The sequence below is a fragment of the Aethalodelphis obliquidens genome, unplaced genomic scaffold, assembly GCF_003676395.1.
Source record: "Aethalodelphis obliquidens isolate GAN/ISIS:26980383/991018 unplaced genomic scaffold, ASM367639v1 scaffold5, whole genome shotgun sequence".
Classification (NCBI taxonomy): Eukaryota; Metazoa; Chordata; class Mammalia; order Artiodactyla; family Delphinidae; genus Aethalodelphis; species Aethalodelphis obliquidens.
This window is the reverse complement of record NW_020837949.1, coordinates 5613440-5634265: the sequence shown is the minus strand read 5'-3', so window position 1 is coordinate 5634265 and position 20826 is coordinate 5613440. Positions and strand designations below refer to the sequence as shown.

General features: G+C 40.5%; 1 protein-coding gene across 6 annotated transcripts in view; it reads right to left on the bottom strand.

The window, feature by feature from the left end:
* Positions 1 to 1209: 1209 nt before the first annotated feature.
* Positions 1210 to 20826, bottom strand: part of PRKAG2 (protein kinase AMP-activated non-catalytic subunit gamma 2) — a 276675-nt gene continuing 257058 nt past the window's right edge. For 2 of the 6 annotated variants that reach the window (XM_027101459.1, XM_027101460.1), the window contains 8 exons: positions 18861 to 18906; positions 17082 to 17136; positions 15958 to 16084; positions 13139 to 13304; positions 12785 to 12822; positions 8219 to 8365; positions 5465 to 5558; positions 1210 to 1786 (listed from right to left, as the gene is read on the bottom strand). In XM_027101459.1, the coding sequence (XP_026957260.1) occupies positions 1755 to 1786; positions 5465 to 5558; positions 8219 to 8365; positions 12785 to 12822; positions 13139 to 13304; positions 15958 to 16084; positions 17082 to 17136; positions 18861 to 18906 (705 nt within the window). In that variant the 3' untranslated portion in view covers positions 1210 to 1754. Of the gene's footprint in view, positions 1787 to 5464; positions 5559 to 8218; positions 8366 to 12784; positions 12823 to 13138; positions 13332 to 13979; positions 14107 to 15957; positions 16085 to 17081; positions 17137 to 18860; positions 18907 to 20826 lie in introns of those variants that run through there. The other 4 variants (XM_027101455.1, XM_027101456.1, XM_027101458.1 and 1 more) reach the window with 3 other exon arrangements.

The following is a 20826-nucleotide window of genomic DNA, read 5'->3' as shown; positions in this document are numbered from 1 at the left end:
CTTGGTCAGGTTCATTCCTAGGTATTTGTGGGGTTTTTTTTGGACAGAGTTTTAAAAGGGGTTTTTAAAAACTTTCTCTTTCTGATATTTCATTGTTCTCCAAGTATTACCATTAGCCTAAGTCACAACCACTACTATTTCTATGGGGAAAACATAGACAAAAATCTCCTCTCATATTTGGCCTACTAGGAGATGAAAAAATTGACACCTAGCACAAGAAAATCTGCATGGCCATTTTTAATTAAATATGTTCTATTTAATAATGGAGAAAGTTTATGAATCAAATCATTAAGGTTTTTTTCTGTTGATGTAAAAAAGAATATGAGAATTCATGTTCTCCTTTATTTGGGGAGAAATATCTAAGTGGGAAACTGCATGTAGAATTTTAATTAATATGTGCTGACAGGGAGATCAGCTCAGTGCTTTGTGACCACCTAGAGGGGTGGGATAGGGAGGGTGGGAGGGAGACGCAAGAGGGAGGAGAAATGGGGATATATTTTTACGTATAGCTGATTCACTTCGTTATAAAGCAGAAACTAACACACCATTGTAAAGCAGTTATACTCAAAGATGTTAAAAAAAGAAATGTGCTGAAATACAAAGTATTTTAAAGAACTTCTGTAACAAGATGGCAGATAGTAAGATTTATTTTAATTTTTCAATCTGCAAAAAAACCCCCCAAAACAAAAAACCAAACTATACTCACACACACACACACACACACACACACACACACACACAGATATATGTATATATATATATAGTGTCAACATTTTCAGAGCACTTACATTAGGAAACATTGTGTTTCTCCTCACCATATGACAATACTGTATATGCCACAGTAAAATTTACAAAACAATCGCATCAGCAATCACACAAACGTCATGATTTTCATGTCAAAACACAAGAAAAAATAGACATCTTCCCGGCACTTTGTTTGCAGCCCCACAGAGAGGTTCCCACAAATGCTGTTAGAAACTTCAGCTTTTAAAACCTAACAGCGGCTATTAGAGAAGTCATACCCTTTCCAGATCAAACTTAATGAGAATTTCGCCCTTTTAAAATAGCAACCAATGGTTTATTAATGGGTACGGTGAAGTTTACCCACCAAAGGATGTGTAAAAAATTGCATGAAAGTAAAAATAAATAAAGCTGTTGTAAATCAGCCTTGTTTACACTATAGTTCAGAACAGAACACTAACACATAAAACCATCATTAAAGTTTTATAAAGTAATTATTTATATTCAAATTACAGCTATTCAACAAATCTAATGAAAACAAACTGATTTGGTAAAGGTTCAGACGTTCACACTCCAGCAGTGTCAGTTCACAAGGACGCTCCAGCTGCGATGGGCAGTAGTGATGACATATCGCTGTTCTGACATAAGGCACTAGATCTCAATATGCCACACACTCGCCTTATGTCATATTACCTGTTAGATACCAGTGAATTCTTTAAAATGAAAAATAATAGAAATTCAGGACACAGTGCACTTTAATGACATACAGCATCTGAAATCTTTCAGACAGCGGTCTGAAAAGAGTCTTTTAATGCAAGCTCGCATCTTCAAACACAAAATCTTTCTTTTTTATGCTTAGTTTCAACATCACTGGAAAAAACACCCATCACTAAACCCTGATACACATTCTCAGCCATTGGACTCTGTTCTATCGCAGTCAGTGTTCATGAGGCAAAGCGTGACCCAGCATCTTTGTTCAAGTTCTCCTGCAAGGGCTCCTCCACTCACGGTTGTCATTCGGTTTCTGTCTCCTTCTGCTTGGCACCTATTAGGAGATGGGAAAGGAAAGTTTCAAAGCCATATAAAAATACGTTGCAGCTGTGCATGTCCTATATGAGCGCAGTGGTGGTTCTCTGCCTGGTGACACCTACCCGCACCTGCAGAGCCTTAGGAGACGTGGGGAATGAGCAGGTGAGCTCCAGGCTCCCCATCCCCACCTGCCATCACTGCAGCACGCTTTTAATCCATTTTGCATATCGTAATTCTAGCACTCTTTTTTTTTTTTTTCCTTCTGGCCATGCCACAAGGCTTGAGGGATCTTAGTTCCCGGACCAGAGATTGAACTTGGGCCACGGCAGTGGAAGCACGAAGTCCTAACCACTGGACCATCAGGGAATTCCCTGCATATCATAATTCTAAATATGCAAGGTTTAATTTGGAAAAGAAGAGGGTTCTGCTGCTAAAAGTTTTTAAAAGAAATATGTATTTAAGTTTTAGCGAAGGTGCAAAGTATTTCTGTTGTACATACTTATAAAAATGTAAAAGCATTAAACATGCTTACAGTAACTGCACATAAAACCTATTCTCAGCTTGCCAGGATATTTTGAAATGGGTTGGGAGGGGGAGCTGCCATTTTTTTCATTACAACAGATTCTGTATTTTCTCATCAGACACTAGAAGACACTCAACTTTGAAAGAGATCAACACTCTATAAAAATAAGGGGCTAAAATTGTAGTTACTGCCATCAGGCTGCTTACTCACTAGCTGCACGTGTGGATACTTAGGTTTGTTTGGAGAGTCTGAATTAAGTTGGACAGTGAACTACTGCTAAAAACTTTTTAAAAAAGAGAAGATGTTATTATATCAAATCAGTATCCTTAATGGGGAATTGTGTCCATTATCTGGTGAAAAGAATAACCACCGGTACCTTTTATTCACATAATAGTGGATTCTTTTAAAAAGCATCTCTTACTGATTATTCCATAAACATCCACTCAGCAGGGCTTGTCCAGGTATGGGGCTTGTCCTGGGTATGGGGTCTGACGGCGCACAGCGTTCACACATGGCTGTGGTTTCAATCAGAGTATCTCTGGAGGGCCACTAGGCCTGTGTCAGGCTGCTCATCCTGTAGCTGAAGGGAGGGACGGAGGCTGCACAGGTGAGCAGCAAGCTGGCCCACACTCACACAGCTCCGAGGGGACAGTGGGGTTGGACTGCCCAGGCTGGACCTCTAGTCTGATGCTCGCACCACACGGTCACCCGAGTATGCTAGCGTCTGTTCTGATGGAGGCGCTCCCTCTCTTCCAAGACAGCGCTGCTCCCGGTGTTCACCGGTAATCCAGTTATTAGGAATACAGGGGATTTTCCTAAATGAACAGCGTTATACACACCGTGCTACAAAGAATTCTAATTCGACTATCCCTGTCTTTACAATATTTATTTGTGTGGTAACAAACATTCCAAATCCAGCCGTGGAACAGGTTTCCTCTTTGCATTTTCATTCATGCTGACTTGCATTAATAATTTAGAATTTTTGAAATATCAAATTTGGATGGAAATTTAAACTCATCCAGGCGAACATTCTCATTCTTACGGTTTGTGACACCAAGACATAGAGAGGATAAAGAATTGCTTACTCTGAATTGGTAATGCACAAAGAATCTTGGCCACGGGGACAGAAGCGAGTTGACATTTGGCCTGACTCAGCCCGGCAAGCTGTGTGCCTTGGCCCAGGGCCAGCTGACTAGAAAAGGGGCATCTTTTTCTGAAGGTGCCAAGTTACGTGCCTGTGGGGATGAGCCTGCCTGGAGATGAGTCCTTTTCCTAACATGCACAGAGGAGCTGCACAGCTGACCCTTGAACAACACTGGGGCGCTACCCACAACTTATCCTTTGTATCCACGATTCCCCTCCATATCCGCAGTTCGGTGTCTGTGGATTCAACCAACCGTGGACTGTGTAGCACTGCAGTATCTACTATTGAAAAAAATTCACGTATAAGTGGACCCATGTTGTTCAAGGATCAACTGTATATAAATGCAATCCCACTCTTTGCATTGGTCCTGCTTCCTTGCTCTGTTTCGTCTGTGGGGTTCATCCACTGTCCGATACAGCTATGTGTGTTCACCATCAATGCATTCCACTAATGGACAGAATGCAGTCTGTCCGTTCTTCTGCTCAAAGATATTTGGGTTATTTCCAGTTTGAGGTTATTACAAGTAATGCTGTGAACAGTCTCACATCTTTTAGTCCTTTTCTCATGACTACAGAGATTATCATGAGCCATAAAAAAAACAAAAATGAAATCCTGCCATTTTTGACAACATGGATAGATCTCTCACTTATTTCTAAGTGAAATAAATCAAGACAGAGAAAGATAAATACCATATGGTTTCATTCATATGTGGAATCTAAAAAGACCCAAGCCAAAACTGATGAACAAAGACAACAGAAGAACGTGGAGAACACAGCAGTGGTTACCAGAAGGGAAGGGGGTGGGGGTGGCTGCAGTGGGTGAGAGGCTCAGCTGTATGGTGGTGGATGATAGCTGGTCTTGGGGGGTGATCACTCTGTAGTGTGCACACATGTTGAACTCGAACGCTGTACTAAAACTTATGTAATGATTAAAAAGAGGTTACCATGAGTTTCAGGTTCTCACGTATCTGACATTTGAAAATGACTGCAACAAGCCCCGTGTCTAGAGTTTCTGACTCAGCAGACATGGGCTGGGCCCCACCTGTGCGTTTCTAACAATGTCCAGCTGCTGCTCCTCTACAGCCTGCTGGGAGTCACCGCCCCCCCCCCCCCCAATCACGCCCCTGTCCTTCTCACTTAATCAGTGCGATCTGTTTCTCCCTGGTGATGGGGATTCCTTTTCAGGTGGGTATCTCCAGGCTATAGGCCAACTGTAAAAACTAGTCTTAGCCAGTGTGATTGATTTCTGAACTAAAGAAAAATGAATACCCTAGTAAAGGCACATTTTAATGTTTAACTTCTGAGAGTTCAAAGGGCACATGGTTTAGTCTCCTGTCTTGGCCTTGATCTGTGAGGCCTGAGGCTGGGTTGTCTGTACTTCGTGTGGGTGGGGAGGGGAAGTGGAGGGCTGGTGGTTTTAGGACCCCTTCAGCCATTAAACGATTAAACTGTGTGACACAGGAGAAACACCAAAGGCCCCTCCCTCCCCCTGCCTCACGGGCTCCCTGACTGTGACCTGAGGGTTTGCTGAGAGTTAATCTGGCAGAAAATGAGTTTAGTCACCAATGTTTGGCAGTTAACGTAATTTCCATACACTATTAATGGAAAAAAGTTTGCATAGGTCAAACTTTTATATACTCACTACTAGTAAGCTTTTTTTTTCTTTTTGAAGGGTAGATGGTTTCAATACTTAGGTCCCAAAGAATTTCCCTCCTGATTTCCAGTTAGTAGTCCTAAACATAAAGCAAAACTGAGGAGATCTTCACTTTTTAATGGGCAAGGTTATGACGATCGTGGCAATGAATCCTCGATGACTTAAGCACTTCTGGGTGTCGACAGGATGCTCTTAAGTCAGAATACTTTCTATAAGCTTTTCAAAACCACAAAGAAAATGAAAATGGTTTACAAAGTACTGCATAGAAAGGTGAGGCTGGCAGGTGGGCGAGGGAGGGCTTGCTGCCCCGCATCCCCGCCCCTGCCCCGGCTCCCTGCGCACTTACAGTAAAGGTCAGACACTGGCATTTATACCTGCAGGGGTGAGTATCAGGGCTTGCAGAATATCCGACAGGGAAATAATACCCACGATACTGTCTGTTTCGTTTACTACCACCAGCCGATGGACCTGCAGACAAGAGGAAAGGAGGCCACGTGTGAAAGTTGAAATAAGTAAAGGTTTAAAATGGACGTTAGAAAAAAAGTCTTTCATGTGCTATACAATGAACAGATCCCACAAATGAGAGAAAGTAACAGTGCACAGAGCCATGCAATGGTCTTGGCTCTGTTAAAATGCAATGCTGATTTGCTTGACTACTTTTAAGAAAAATTAGCCAGATATGTCCTGCTGAGTTTTCTATTTTCAAAATATTAATATATGAAAGATAAATTCAAAACATGAAGTATCACAGTAGCTGCTTCATGTGGCTCTAATCTCTAAAACGGTTTTTAATTTTTAAAAGTTGTATCTCCGTTTCTATTAACTATCAGATAACTGTTTTTACCTGGGAGAGAAGTCCAAATAAGCAGTGAAACTAAATAAAAGGTCACTGCTCTTATATTTTCCCTTTTCTCTATGAAGTTCATATATTAAGAATAACAGAGGATGATCAACTATGATCAAGTGAAATAAATTACATTCACATCTTGTTTTCTACTTGAAAGTCTTTTATAAGTGAGTGGACAATGTTCTGAGGTATTACTATAGCAAAGTGTCCTTAAAACAGGAAAGGAGGGAGAGAGCATCATGCTCCTCTGATTTAAAAGCTTTAGAATTTAGGCTTGAGGCAACCACATGCCAGTCGGTTACCCTGGAGATCCTCTTCTCCACACTGAACAGTTAAAACCTGCTGGTACAGAATGGGTGGCACAGGAGGGAGATGGGAGAAGCGGGGAAATCATTTTTATAGTTCGTCTCTAATGATACTGTGCCGGTGATGCTTTTGACATCATAGCTTGCTTTTAGGTTAAAAGAGAAATCACTTTGTCATCTTTCTCATGCTAATCAACATAAATTTCTTTCAAAAGCTTCTCTAGAAAAAGTTATGTTCTTCAATAACCCTGTGATATAACACAGTTATCTATTTAATCATAAGTTGATTTACATCTAGGGCCAGAGAATGCTATATATTCTATACTAGACACATTTTGTTGTTAACATTTAATAATGATAAATAACTATCTTTTGAACTACTAAAGGTCAAGGGGAAACCATTTCACTTAGAATTAGTTCTGTCAGACAGAAATGACCACCAAAAATATTATCATCTGTTGCTGAGTCTAAACTTATGAATGTTTCTTTTCTAAAAGCTAGTGTGATATTTGTCATATAAATAAACCAAATCATCGCTGATACTGTATACCCTTCTCCTAACAAAATATGTTGAAGCTGGGAATTCCCTGGCGGTCCACTGGTTAGGATTCTGTGCTTAAACTGCCGAGGGCCTGGGTTCAGTCCTTGGTTGGGGAACTAAGATCCCACAAGCTGCTCAGTGCAGCCACAAATATACTATATATATATATAAAATATGTGTGTATATATGCGTATATGTGTGCATATATGTGTATGTGTGCATATATGTATGTGTGCGCATATATGTATGTGTGTATATGTGTATGTGTATATATGTGTGTATGTATGTGTGTGTGTATACACACACACACACACACACACACACACGTTGAAGCTAAAAACTGGTTTGTCCCCCAACAAGGAGTCATATGGTGAAAAAAATTAATGACGAAAAAAGTCAAGGTGGGTAACTTGAGAAAACTTTAATTACACCTGTATTTCCCTCAATAACCTATTTTCATATTAAAGTTTGTGCGGCTCACCAGATGGACTTCCAGGACAAGCCAATCACTTTCTTCTCCTACCTGACAGTAGCACGCGCTCAAACAGAGGTCTTGGGAACACGAAGGCGTGCTGGCGTTCTCCACAGAAACAGCCGTGTTAATACTGAGGTGCGAGTCTTTCTAGTCTCTTTTCTATGCACGTGCACTTATGTTAACACGAAGCATCACACTATATATAGTAACTGGCCTTTCTCTTAGCAATATATTATTTTTCCATATCAACAGTATTCTCCTTAAACATGATTTTTAATTGTTATAAAGGATTCCATCAGATGGATGTGGTCCATTGTCCTTAAAATCAGGCAGGAATGTCTTACCTATTTCTGCTTATGATCTTCAAAAGGCATATACAAAAGAACAATAAAAACCTTAGATGTATTCCTAAGTCAATTAGAACCCTCTGGAAAACTAGTAATGGATGTTAAATTCAAGTAGAAAAAACTTCGTGTTGAGACTAGTGAAACAGGGTAAAAGCCATGGCAGCTGAAGCTTGGGGAGTCAGCTCTGCTAAGGACGGAGCAGGGTGTCTAACTTAAAAAAAAAAGACCAGAATACATTTTATTGACTTACTTGTTAAGACCACATAATTACACATTTTTAGCTTTAAATTCATCAATACTCTAATGAAACTTAAAGCTCTTGGGACTTTTGTTTTCTCAAGTATGTTTTAAAACCATGAAAGTATCTTTATTTGATTCAGCTATGATGTCAGGACTTATAAATGAAATTCAATTCAGTGAACATTCACAGATGACCTACTATGTGCCAAGACATGTGCTAGGTTCTGGAGCAGGGAGACTGTGTCACGGGACTGGACTGGAAGGCTGCCTCACGGGCTGGTCCTGTGACTCAGAATTCCTGGGGCACTGTTTCCTAGTTAGGTACTCATGGCAGACGGGGAGGTGGGGAGGGACCTGGATGCAGCCACTTTACCTCGGCTCTCACTATTCTGTCCACGATGGTCTCCAGTACTTCCAGCTTACTGCACTTCACTACGCCTTCGAAATACTGTGACCGGTGCTGCAGGGCCTGGGTCACTGTGATGTCTAGGTTGTTGTATGTTTTTTCAGCAGCAAGGTTCTATAATAAAGTAACAGTGAGTTATATCCTTCATTTCAATTCACATTTAATGACCAAAGTTAGTTCAAAGCAGCCTGTTCCTTAAAAACATTAATGTTTATCATAACTTAGTACCACTGTACCAGCTTATGACATGCCATCAGTACTGTTATTTCATCATCTTATCAATAATCATTTAAAGCTTATAAGGTGTACCTTTATTATGAAGCAACCATTTAAAACGGTTAAATTCTGACTGTATGTCCTACAGAAGATTCCCCTATCCTTACCCTATCGGTTCTTTTTTTTTTTAAAATTGAAGTATAGTTGATTTACAATGTAGTGTTAGTTGCTGTTGTACAGCAAAGTGACTTATTTATATATATATATTTTTATTATAGGTTACTATAAGATATTGAATATAGTTCCCTGTGCTATACAGTAGGGCCTTGTTGTTTATTTTATATACAGTAGTTTGTATCTGTTAGTCCTAAACTCCTAATTTATCCCCCCACTTTTACCCTATGTTCCCTGAATGAACAGTGTTTTGAGAGGTGGAGTAACACCTGCAAAGGGTGAGAAGTCCCCAGGGCTAGGGAACAAGGCTTTTGCTAGAAAGGCTTTGCGGGGGTGATCACGGAGGAAGCCCTGTAGATCGGAATGGCTGCTCAAGGTTCTGATTAACCTTACAGGGTCCCACCCAACCAAATTCCAATAAGCCTATTTTTTTGGTGTCTGTTATATTAAACAGAATAAGATGAAACAAAAGGGTCTGAGACAGCTACAAAAGAATACTTAATGCTATGGTCAATATTAAGGCAAAAAAACGGTATGCAGGTTTGGGGCTATCAAAGTTTCAGTTCCCTTTCTTAGAAATCATGTAAAACTCTTAAGGAAATGAATTTAAATGAATGGGGGAAAAGTATCGAGTGGAAGGATGTAGGACCAAAATCAATCTAGTAAATTTAAACCAGGGAATAAAAAACAGAACTTTACATAATGCCATTTGCTGTCCTCTTTAGAACAGTTGTTCCCAATTAGCAAGTAGTGGGATGTGGGTGACCAGGAATCCACCTGCGCACTAAGCACATGCCTGTTGGCAGAATGAATCAATGTCTCTGGTATAGAAACATGACTATTTAACACATACACATGCTGTAGTAACGGATAAGTGACTCATGTACTGAAAAGACAAAGAATTATAAAATGCTACTAATATGGAAAGGTACAGTCTCCCAGGACTGAACCAGGAAGAGTCAGAAAATATGAGCAGACCAATCACAAGCATTGAAATTGAAACTGTAATTAAAAACCCACAAACAAAAGGGCAGGACCTGATGGCTTCACAGGTGAATTCTATCAGACATTTAGAAAACAGCTAACACCTATCCTTTAGAAACTGTTCCAGAAAATTGCAGAGGAAGGAAAACTCCCAAACTCATTCTATGAGGCCACCATCACCCTAATACCAAAACCAGACAAAGATACCACTAAAAAAGAAAATTACCGGCCAATATCACTGATGAACATAGAAGCAAAATCCTCAACAAAATACTAGCAATTTGAATCCAACAATACATTAAAAGGATCACACACCATGATCAAGGATTTCTCAGAATCCACAAATCAATCAGTGTGATACACCATATCAACAAATTGAAGAATAAAAACCTATGATCATCTCAATAGATGCAGAAAAAGCTTTTGACAAAATTTAACACCGATTTATGATAAAAACTCTCCAGAAAGTGGGCATAGAGGGAACCTACCTCAACATAGTAAAGGCCATATATGACAAACCTACAGCTAGCATCATACTCAAGGGTGAAAAGCTGAAAGCATTTCTTCTAAGATCAGGAACAAGACAAGGATGCCCACTCTCACCACTTTTATTCAACACAGTTTTGGAAGTCCTAGCTACGGCAGAGAAGAAGAAGAAATAAAAGGAATCCAAATCACTGTTTGCAGATGACATGATAGTATACACAGAAAATTCTAAAGACGCTACCAGAAAACTATAGAGCTCATCAATGAATTTGGTAAAGTTGCAGGCTACAAAATTAATACACAGACACCTGCTGCATTTCTACACACTAACAATGAAAGATCAGAAAGAGAAATTCAAGAAACAATCCCATTTACCACTGCATCAAAAAGAATAAAATACCTAGGAATAAACCTACCTAAGGAGACATAAGACCTGTACTCCAAAACTATAAGATGCCGATGAAAGAAGCTGGAGAAGACACAAACAGATGGAAAGATATACCATGTTCTTGGAATGGAATAAATATTGTCAAAATGACTATACTACCCAAGGCAGTCTACAGATTCAGTGCAATCCCTATCATATTACCAATGGAATTTTTCACAGAACTGGAACAAAAAAAATCTTAAAATTTGTATGGAGATACAAAAGACCCCAAATAGCCAAAGCAATCTTGAGAAAGAAAAATGGAGCTGGAGAAATCAGGCTGCCTGACTTCAGACTATACTACAAAGCTGTAGTCATCAAAACAGTATGGTAGTGGCACAAAAACAGAACTGTAGATCAATGGAACAGGATAGAAAGCCCAGAAATGAACCCACGCACCTATGGTTAATTAACCTAAGACAAAGGAGGCAAGACTATACAGTGGTGGAAAGGCAGTCTCTTCAACAAATGGTACTGGGAAAACTGGATAGCTACATGTAAAAAAATGAAATTAGATGATTCTTTAACACCATACACAAAAATAAGCTCAAAATGGATTAAAAACCTAAATGTGAGACCAGACACTATAAAACTCTTAGAGGAAAACATAGGCAGAACACTCTCTGACATAAATTGCAGCAATATGTTTTCCCATCCGTCTCCCAGAATAATGGAAATAAAAACAAAAATAAACAAATGGGACCTAATTAAAGTCAAAAGCTTTTGCACAGCAAAGGAAACCATAAAACGAAAAGACAACCCACAGATTGGAAGAAAATGTTTTCAAATGATGAGACCGACAAGGGATTTAGTCTCCAAAATTTACAAACAGCTCATGTGGCTTAATATCAAAACAAACAACCCAATCAAAAAATGGGCATAAGGGGCTTCCCTGGTGGCGCAGTGGTTGAGAATCCACCTGCTGATGCAGGGGACACGGGTTCGTGCCTCGGTCCGGGAAGACCCCACACGCCACGGAGTGGCTGGGCCCATGAGCCATGGCTGCTGAGCCTGCGCGTCCGGAGCCTGTGCTCCGCAACCGGAGAGGCCACAACAGTGAGAGGCCCGTGTACAGCAAAAAAAAAAAAAGCATAAGACCCAAATAGACATTTTTCCAAGGAAGACATACAGACGGGCAAAGAGGCACATGGAAAAGATGGTCACCATCGCTAATGATTAGAGAAATACAAATCAAAACTAAAATGAGGTATCACCTCACACCAGTCAGAATGGCCATCATCAAAAAATCCACAAACAGTAAATGCTGGAGAGGGTGTGGAGAGAAGGGAACCCTCCTACACTGTTGGTGGGAATGTAAATTGGTGCAGCCACTATGGAGAACAGTATGGAGGGTCCTTAAAAAACTAAAAATAGAGCTACCATTACAACCCTGCAATCCCACTCCTGGGCATATATCCGGAGAAAAACATGGTCCAAAAGGATACATGCACCCCAATGTTCATTGCAGCACTGTTTACAATAGCCAAGACATGGAAGCAACCTAAATGTCCATCGACAGAGGAATGGATAAAGAAGACGTGGTACATACATACAATGGAATATTTCTCAGCCATAAAAAAGAATGAAATAATGCCATTGCAGCAACATGGATGGACCTAGAGATTGTCATGCTGAGTGAAGTAAGTCAGAGAAAGAGAAATATCGGATGATACCGCTTATATGGGGAATCTAAAAAGAAATGATACAAATGAATGTACTTTCAAAACAGAAACGGACTCACAGACTTAGAGAATGAACTTATGGTTCCGGGGCAGGGGCAAGGTGGAGGGAAGGGATAGTTAGGGATTTGGGGATTGACAAGTACACACTGTTATATTTGAAAAGGATAACCAACAAGGACCTACTGTATAGCAGAGGGAACTCTGCTCAATGTTATGTGGCAGCCTGGATGGGAGGAGAGTCTGGGGGAGAATGGATACATGTATATGTATGGCCAAGTCACTTTGCTGTGCATCTGAAGCTGTCACAACATTGTTAATCGGCTATATTCCAATATAAAATAAAAAGTTAAAAAAATAAAATGCTACTAATATGTTATTCACTGCTAAACCAATGAATATTAAAAGTACAATTACTGTTGGGGAGTCTATGGAATTCTCTGATAAGGTCCTCATCCTCAAAGAAGCTAGGAATTGTTAAAATAGGAAAAGTCACAAAAAACAGACTAATGAATATGCTTTAAATGCATTCTAGATGACAGGTTTAACAAAATTAAAAATACTTACAATTACATCAAATTTGGAATAAATATCTACAACTTTTCCTAAAAATAAAAATGTATGTTAGAATAATATCTTAGAAACAAAAAACAGCATTTAATATCAATCTTAACTAGATATTCACTAAGAATTAAATATTGCTAAACAAAATAAACCTGACTATTTTAAAAGGGACATGAAATCATATCTTAATGGAAAATGTGAAAATAAGCCAGTATAAAATTCTTATTCTCCTGAGTACTCCTTGGTCTAAGTTTTCATTTCCCCACTTATCTGATATGCCAGGTCATTTAACAATAGTTTTACCCTAAGGAGATAAACCGTTGTTTCTGTTCAACTGGTATGGCTCAGCACACAGACCTGACTCGTCCACAACAGGCAAGGCTGACACTCGTCTTTCCACGAAGACGTTCAAGGCTTTAATGATGGGAGTGTCTGGGTGTATGAAGGCGATGTTGTGGTAGGTCCCGATTCCGAGTGCACCCAGGTTCTGCTTCATGAAAGCAGGCTTTGGCATATCAGACATCTAGACAGGAAGACGGGCACAGATGCTCTAGAGCCAGAGCAGACCTTTTCAGTGTTCACATGTCCACATTCGATGAAAAACTATGTGCAACAAATTAGTCTTTTCTAACAATCCACCCGGATATCTGAATTAACATGAAAATGTTACATACAAGAACTGTGTCTTTTGTTCAAACCAGCTTATATGTTTATGCTTATTTAACTACTTAGTAAAAATACTGCAAAGCACTAACACTGTAACATTTTCTCCTTCTCTTCACCCACTGGAAAACCGGACAGGAGGGAACGACAGGTCTATTTGGAAATTAAGACCCATCAGCCACCGAGAATCTTCTTAAATTATTCATGTTAAATTCACTGTCCTGCTGTCATCATTAGGTAATGTTTATTAAGAACCCACACATTTCCAAACCCAGAGCGTCTGATGGTGGCTGTCTGAGCTGCTAAGCTAGTTCCCACACCATCCCACCTCTACACCCTGAATTCTCCATTGGAGGACTCCAATTTTTGTCTACTAGGAACAAGAACAAGCCAACTGAACAGAATTAAAAGAACATTTAAAAGTTAACTTTTCTTTTCACGGGCTGTTTTAAAGGAGGAGGGAGAAGTCAGAAGAGAGAAGTCTAGGATCATGTTTGACTAAAACAAAATAAGGTCTATGGTTTCAAAAATCCACCTTTTATAAAGGGTACAGTTGATTCCATCCTCCTGGTGTACCTTATAATTATCAGGAAAAGATGAACAATTAGAAGAAACAAAATGTTCAAGTCAAAGAGTTCATCAATATTCAAATCATGAGAATCCTAGAAATTTAGAGAGAAAAAAAGAAAGACCTATTAGGTCATCTAGCCCATCTCGATGCAGGATAAACCCCTGTTCATCTGCACACTTAGGCTGACTGTCAGACGTCTCTAAGGGCAACGCTACTTTTTCTCGGAACATGATCTCAAGGCAGTAAAAATCAGGTTCTGGAGTTTATTTAAAATTCTTCATTTTTATCTGAAAATCCCTAGCTGAATATTCTAACAGCATGATTCTAATTACCATATTGGCCCAAATATAAGGCAGTACTGGCAGAGGCCACCTCCTCTACTTGTTGTAGAGGAGAAGATGCCAAAGGCCTGTCTCAGGCTGTGCCTCCCCGTCGGCAGCGCGGCCACGGAAACGCTAAGGGCCTCCGGGCGCCGTCGGCCCTGTGAGCCAGGCGCCCTGAGCCCGAGGATCTAAGCCGCCTCTGGACACGGACAGACGGAGCTGTTAGAGGGAGGGCTGCTCCACCACCACCACCGGCAACCGTGGCAAAGCTACGCAACCTTGCTGAATGTTGTCGCTTCCAAATCAGATGAATAAAAATACCTACCTGAGAGGGTGGTGGCTAGGATTAGCTTTATCATGTGAAGTGCCTGACACAGCGTAATGCTTAACACTGTTTAGCTCCTCTCATGATTAGTACTGTTTTAAAATGGCGACTCTACGGGGTACGTGGGCTAAGAGCCTGGTACAGCCCCGCCCTGGGTCCTGGGCCCTGGGTCCTGTTAAAGCTCAGTGCCAAGGCGACTGCATGCGTTCAGCCCATGGCAGACAGGAAGTCTGACCAACAATGTCCCCGCCTCCTTAATTCTTCTTCCCTAGACTGCCTCTTTACCAAACTTCATGCTTTTTTGTAAATCACTCTTCTCCTTCCTACATTCTTTCTTAGTGTTTATTTAAACATGATGACTGCTACATTTACACAGACTATTAAAATATAGGGCTGGTTTGATGGACAAGGCATTTCTCCCCATCACTTAAACCCTCTGGGCTGCTGTCGGAGCAGCCTGGGCTCCTTCACGCCACACTGGAATGCTGCTTTATTTCCTAATTTGAAGCTGTGGAGAAGACAGGAAAGCTAACTTGACATAGATTTTTAATGTCTACTAAATTCTTTTAAAAAAATGATTCTTAATATGATCTCTTCTGAACTATGAATGAGGCCCCTTACTGGTTCTAGCTGACCAATTACTTATAACCTCAACTTCAGTGCATGTAATTAAAAGGAAAAAATTGAAGCCCTCCTGTGAACACTCTGGCCCTTCTGAGCCTCTTTTTAATACTGCCGACCGAAGAGGTTCTGAGTTTTGGATGATTATGAAGCCATCTCATTTCCGATGCAGTTGAGAAAACCTACAGACAATATAGCCCTGATTTGGACCAACATGGTATTCTGTTGTCAAAATTTTATTTGCTTTGGGCTTTTCTATCACTGCTGCAGTTAATAATAAGACCATCCTGGGGCCAGGACTTCTGAGCATGTCCCCAACCATGACACCAGTAAAGCATCATAAGGCAGTCTGGCTCAAGCTATCTTGGGTAAGTACTTCCTTAATCAGACTGACTCGCAAACTGCTTTGCTTCTCCTCATTTTAGGTGATAAAATATTCTCACTTAAATAGAGAATTCCAAGTGTTTTTACTTGCACTGAAAGGTGATTACTTTTTAAATGGAATCAACTTTGAGAATGTACAGTTCAAATAGTAGTGAGTTAAGAAACTGAAGTTTAGAAATGGAGACCTCAAAACTAACGATTTCTTCTATGAGGGTAACAGGAGCCAATTTACTTGAAGTAAATTAAAGTAGATGCAGCTATGTCTTTAGAAACACTAAAAACTACTTACAAAAAGCTGGAGAAACTTGAGGATTCTTTTGTGGGTAAGTATATAAAGTGCATTCCCACTGATAGGGTCAATAACTGGCAATCTGTGGATTTTATTTTTGATCAACGAGTGTACAGCATCGAAGAGGCTGTGGGAAAAGCCATTACAGTTGTTAGGAGGCTTTAAAGAAGAATTAGAAAACTTTGGACCACCCCTGCTTTAAACGTACTTTGTGTCTTTAAATTACAATCTTAAAAGGTTGACTGACCTAAAACAGTGTTCTAGAAAAGTTTTAAACTGGAGATCTCAGCAAAATTTTCGGTTTTCCGTAATCTGTTAATAAGCCTCAAATCCAAGTGTGGACTACAAAAATCTCTAGGAGAGCAGTTTTTTAGTAGCAGGTTTGATGCTTTTATTTGAGAAATGACAGAAGCTAACCCCTCGGGAAGCTAATGGACGACCCTGGCAACAGAGGGCACTGTGGCCGGGGGCCCCCTGCACTGGCCACTTCTGTGCTCAGCCTGCCTACTGCTGGCTGCTCCAGCCTCTCCTGTGACTGCCGACGAGGAGGTGTGCTGGGTGGAGCTGTTTTTTAGGACTTGGAAATAAAATAATAAAAATCAATATTCCACTTTTGCTCACTAGTGCACTAGTTTTAAGAATGCTTTTATTTCTGAAAATGTATCCGAGCTGTCCCAGAAGGCTTGGGTCAACACTTGTGGGCAGCCCCATCCTCTGACCACCTCTGGACCAGTGCCTAAGGAGACTGATTTTTCAACTTCAGTGCACGTTGGGACCCCTGGGGGAGTTCTTTTAATGCACATTCCAGGGCACTAAAACCGTCCAAAGACTGACTGGGAGAAGAGCCCAGAAATCTGCAGCTTTAATGAGCTCCCTAGTGGGTTTCTGCTGCAGGTGATCTGGACTTTCAAACTGCTCAGTATGACCATCTTCCTAGTTCATTCTCAGTCCTTTGGACCAACAATGGCTGTGATTTCTACTGTCTCTGAGTTTACTGAATTTAATATTAAGGAGGCTGGCCCCTATCTAGATTAAAACAAAAAAAATCTATCACCCATGGTAACAAAACAGATGAATCTGAATGAATGGAATGTTTTCAAAGGAGAAAAACTTGACAAGTTTACCTTGCATCTGGAGATATATTCACTAAAGGCTTAAACGTTTCTTGTAAATAAAGCTCTGTATTTATAGAAAGAAAATATGTAATTAGTAACGTATTTGCTGTTTGTAATTATTACATAAATTAAAATACCCTTCAATTTACAGGTAATAATTAGAAGGATTAAAAACCCAAATCGAATTAATTTACTGAACACTATTGTGTTACTTATAGTCATGGCTATTATTAAACAACTTCCAAACTGTTTCAGGATGTTGCCTTTGTGGAAAAGTTAAGTATTTAAAAACAGTATTACAATAGATGTTGTAAAAGTCAGAAGAAAAGTCAAGAAATCTGATAAAAGAGCAATACCAGCAGAGGTCACTAGAATGTTACCAAGTCACTATCACCCTCAACAAAGGAAGACTATGAAATCCTTTAAAACTAATTTTCACAAGTTAAAAGGTAAAAGTTATAACAAACTTTGTTCTTTAATGTTATTAAGTTTTATTTTCGACACCAAAGCTTGATCTACTGTATCTGGGGATCTTTCTAGTATGCAGACATTATCTTTGTAAAGATAAACTGTAATTTGCTTTACTGAGGTTTCTACACAGAAGGCATTCAAGAAAATCTCAACATTATTATTATTATTATTACTACCAAATACCATGTATCAAAATGTAAATACACTTAAACCTTGGTCTGACATTACTTATACAATAGAATTTATTACAAAGTATCTGTCTTGGTGTTAAAATATATATATGCACTGCATGATAGGCAGTGCTAAAATGTGGATCCCATGTTGACTGACTTTGTTTGGTCTGACTTGATAAAGCTATCATCAATCAAATACATCGTTCAATGAAACCTCTAAATCATATGGGATTAAAGGAGGCCCAGCTCTCTTTAGAGCATCCTAACGGATGTTCAGATCTTGCAGCCAGTCACAGGGGTGCTTGTCACACCAAGCAGATAACGGGAACACAAAGCTAAACCTCAGGTTTAAATGAAAAAGTTTCCTTGAGTTGAGTTGGCCCCTCAGTGTCTAATGCAGGCTTTCCCCGAACACCCTACAGAGGCTTCTTCCTCAGGGATCCCCATCACAGGCTCCATCGAGGATATTCTTACTGGTTGGTCCTCTGCCCCCTCTGTACCAACTCAGCAGGCTGGGTCTCATTAAGACTGAACAATTTCACAATCATGAAATTACAATTTAAAAAGTGGCTCCATTTCAGAAAAGGGTATTGTGATTATAAAGGGTGAATTTCAATACTGCAAACGAAAGCAAGCAATCTTGAAGTTATTTTCGTGTGATTTTATCCAAATCATCTAGTTTAAGTTTCACTTGTTCTACTTGTCTCCATAATTTGTAAAGAAATAATAATAATGTAAAGAAATAATGATTGAATTTAAATAGGAACAGATCCTTGCTTTTGTTAATTTCAGGCATTCCTTTGGTGCATTTTCTATACAAAGGCGAAGATTTGGAAGGTAATACTTAGAGGTGAATGGTGGCTCGACTGGGGGCCAGAGACTCGGGCACTAGTTACTGTATCCCATCTATATCCCAGCCTTAGTCTAAAGACTTGTTATAGGTTCTCTATACATGTGTACTAAACAGAGTGGGTAATATTTATAGTAGTATGGCATACTATCAAAATTAATATAGAAAGAAATGTCTTAATGTAGTCAGTTATTAAGCAGAGAGAAGAGGACCTGTGAAATTAAAACATTTTATACATATGTAGAACATGTTTTTCCTCATATTAAAAGGTTTTTAACACTCAACAGTGCTTACCCCTCCATGTTTCAATCTTATGTTCCTCTAATTCATAAATCTGTACCTAGAAATAAGAAAAACTCTTATTTACAAATGTTAACACACACAACATAAGGGAAAAAAAAGAAATTACTATTTCATAACTACTGCTGAGTCCCATAATTCAGCAGATGGAAACAATCAAGATAATTCAGAAATATTAGAATATAAATGAGAGACAAAAAGTGCTCTACCTTTCATTGAAGACAAATGCTTTATAAATTTAAAACATAAACCAACAATATTTTCATTAATTTAATTTGAAAATTTCGGATACACTTAAATTTTAGAACACCCCCCCCCCACACACACACACACGCACATATACACACATTCCTTCTTTCTGAGGATACATAAGATTTTTAGCATCTCTAATTTTAAAAGGGCAGTTGGTTAAATCATGTGCTAATTAAGTTGCTGGATCAGGTTATGCCTGGACCACATGGGTGTCTTCACAAAGGTAGAGAGGGCGTTGAGTCTGGAGAGCCTGGAGGCTGGGCAGTGGGTACAGCACTTAGTCACCTGGAGTCGTCAAGCACTCACATCACTGCATCTTGGCTGCCGCTTTTGGTCAAAGTACTTAAGGTCTCTGAATCTGTTTCCCTTCCTAAACAGCTGGAGAGAAGGCCCTCCACATTCAGCTTCTGTGAGGACCATGTGTTTGTGAGCCTGAGGCGGAGGGCCTTCCCACCTGCTGCAGCCTCCACTGCGGCTCAGCTTAAGAAAGTCACTCTGCCTCCTGCAGTGTTGCACTGGGACTCCTGGGGGCCCTGCAGTAGGAAAACCTGGCCTCTTCCTGAAGCTTCTTGAAGCTTAAAATCCACTTGGCAACATTAAGACAGTCCGATACTGAAATGCTACCAACAACTGGCAAGAAACCACCAACAAGAAGGCGTACATATCAGAGCATACTCTAAAAGGCTTATTTAGTGCAGGGATGCAGGGAGAGTAGGGATGAGCAGAGGTCAGAGGTCAGGCAAGGAAAACTTCAGGAGGTAGATTTCAGCCAGGCTCTGCATGATGAATGGACTTTACATAAAAGAAGATAAACTCGTAAGGGCCTGGAGAGGAAAAGGACTTCCTCACGTTCCCGAAACACAGAAAGGAGACGGTGCTGGGGGACAGGAGCGAGGAGTCTGGGGACTGATGACCCGAGGTGGGCTCCGTGTCTGGGAGAGAAAGCCAGGCCAGCACTGATGGGTTTAAGCAGTGGGACGACGTGACAGCACCAGAGCCAGATGCAAAACCGAGTGTCAGGACAGTTAGGTCTCGAACGGTGACTGTGGGAGTGTAGGGGCAACTGAAAGGAAGAACCAAAAGGTTTAGAGAATAATAAAACAGGGGAACTAGAGACGAATGACTAAGTGAGAACCCGCGCCCCGCCCCCCCCATTTTGGTGCCAGGTGACTGAACAACATCCACGACAGAGAAAAAGCGTAACTGAGGAAGATGAGGCTCTGGTTTTCGCAGCTGGAAGTAGAACAATCCTGGTCTACGTCTCACTTAGGCGGTTCTGAGGTGATGCCCGTGCTCTGCCTGCACGCCCGCCTCACCAGCATGGCCATGACTCAGCTCACACGGGGGTCCCTTAGGTACTGGGGGTGTTCGGCGCTGGCAAGATGGGAAGGGGTGTGTGTGTGTAAGGTACAAACGTGAGTAAGATACAGTCTCCACCTCAAAGAACTACCTAACAAGAAGGAACCTCAGATACCCCATGACAGCCTTTCTCGACCTTGGCGCTACTGACACTTTAGGCTGGATGCTTCTGAGGTAGGGCCGTCCTGGGCACTGTAGGGCATTTAGCAGCATCCCTGGCCTCTGCCCGCTAGACGCCAGTAGAACTGCCCCACCCTTCCGCCAGCTATGATAAAAAATGTCTCTAGATGTTGTCAAATGTCCCCTGGGAGGCAACGTCACTCCCAGCTGAGAAACACTGCCCTGCAAC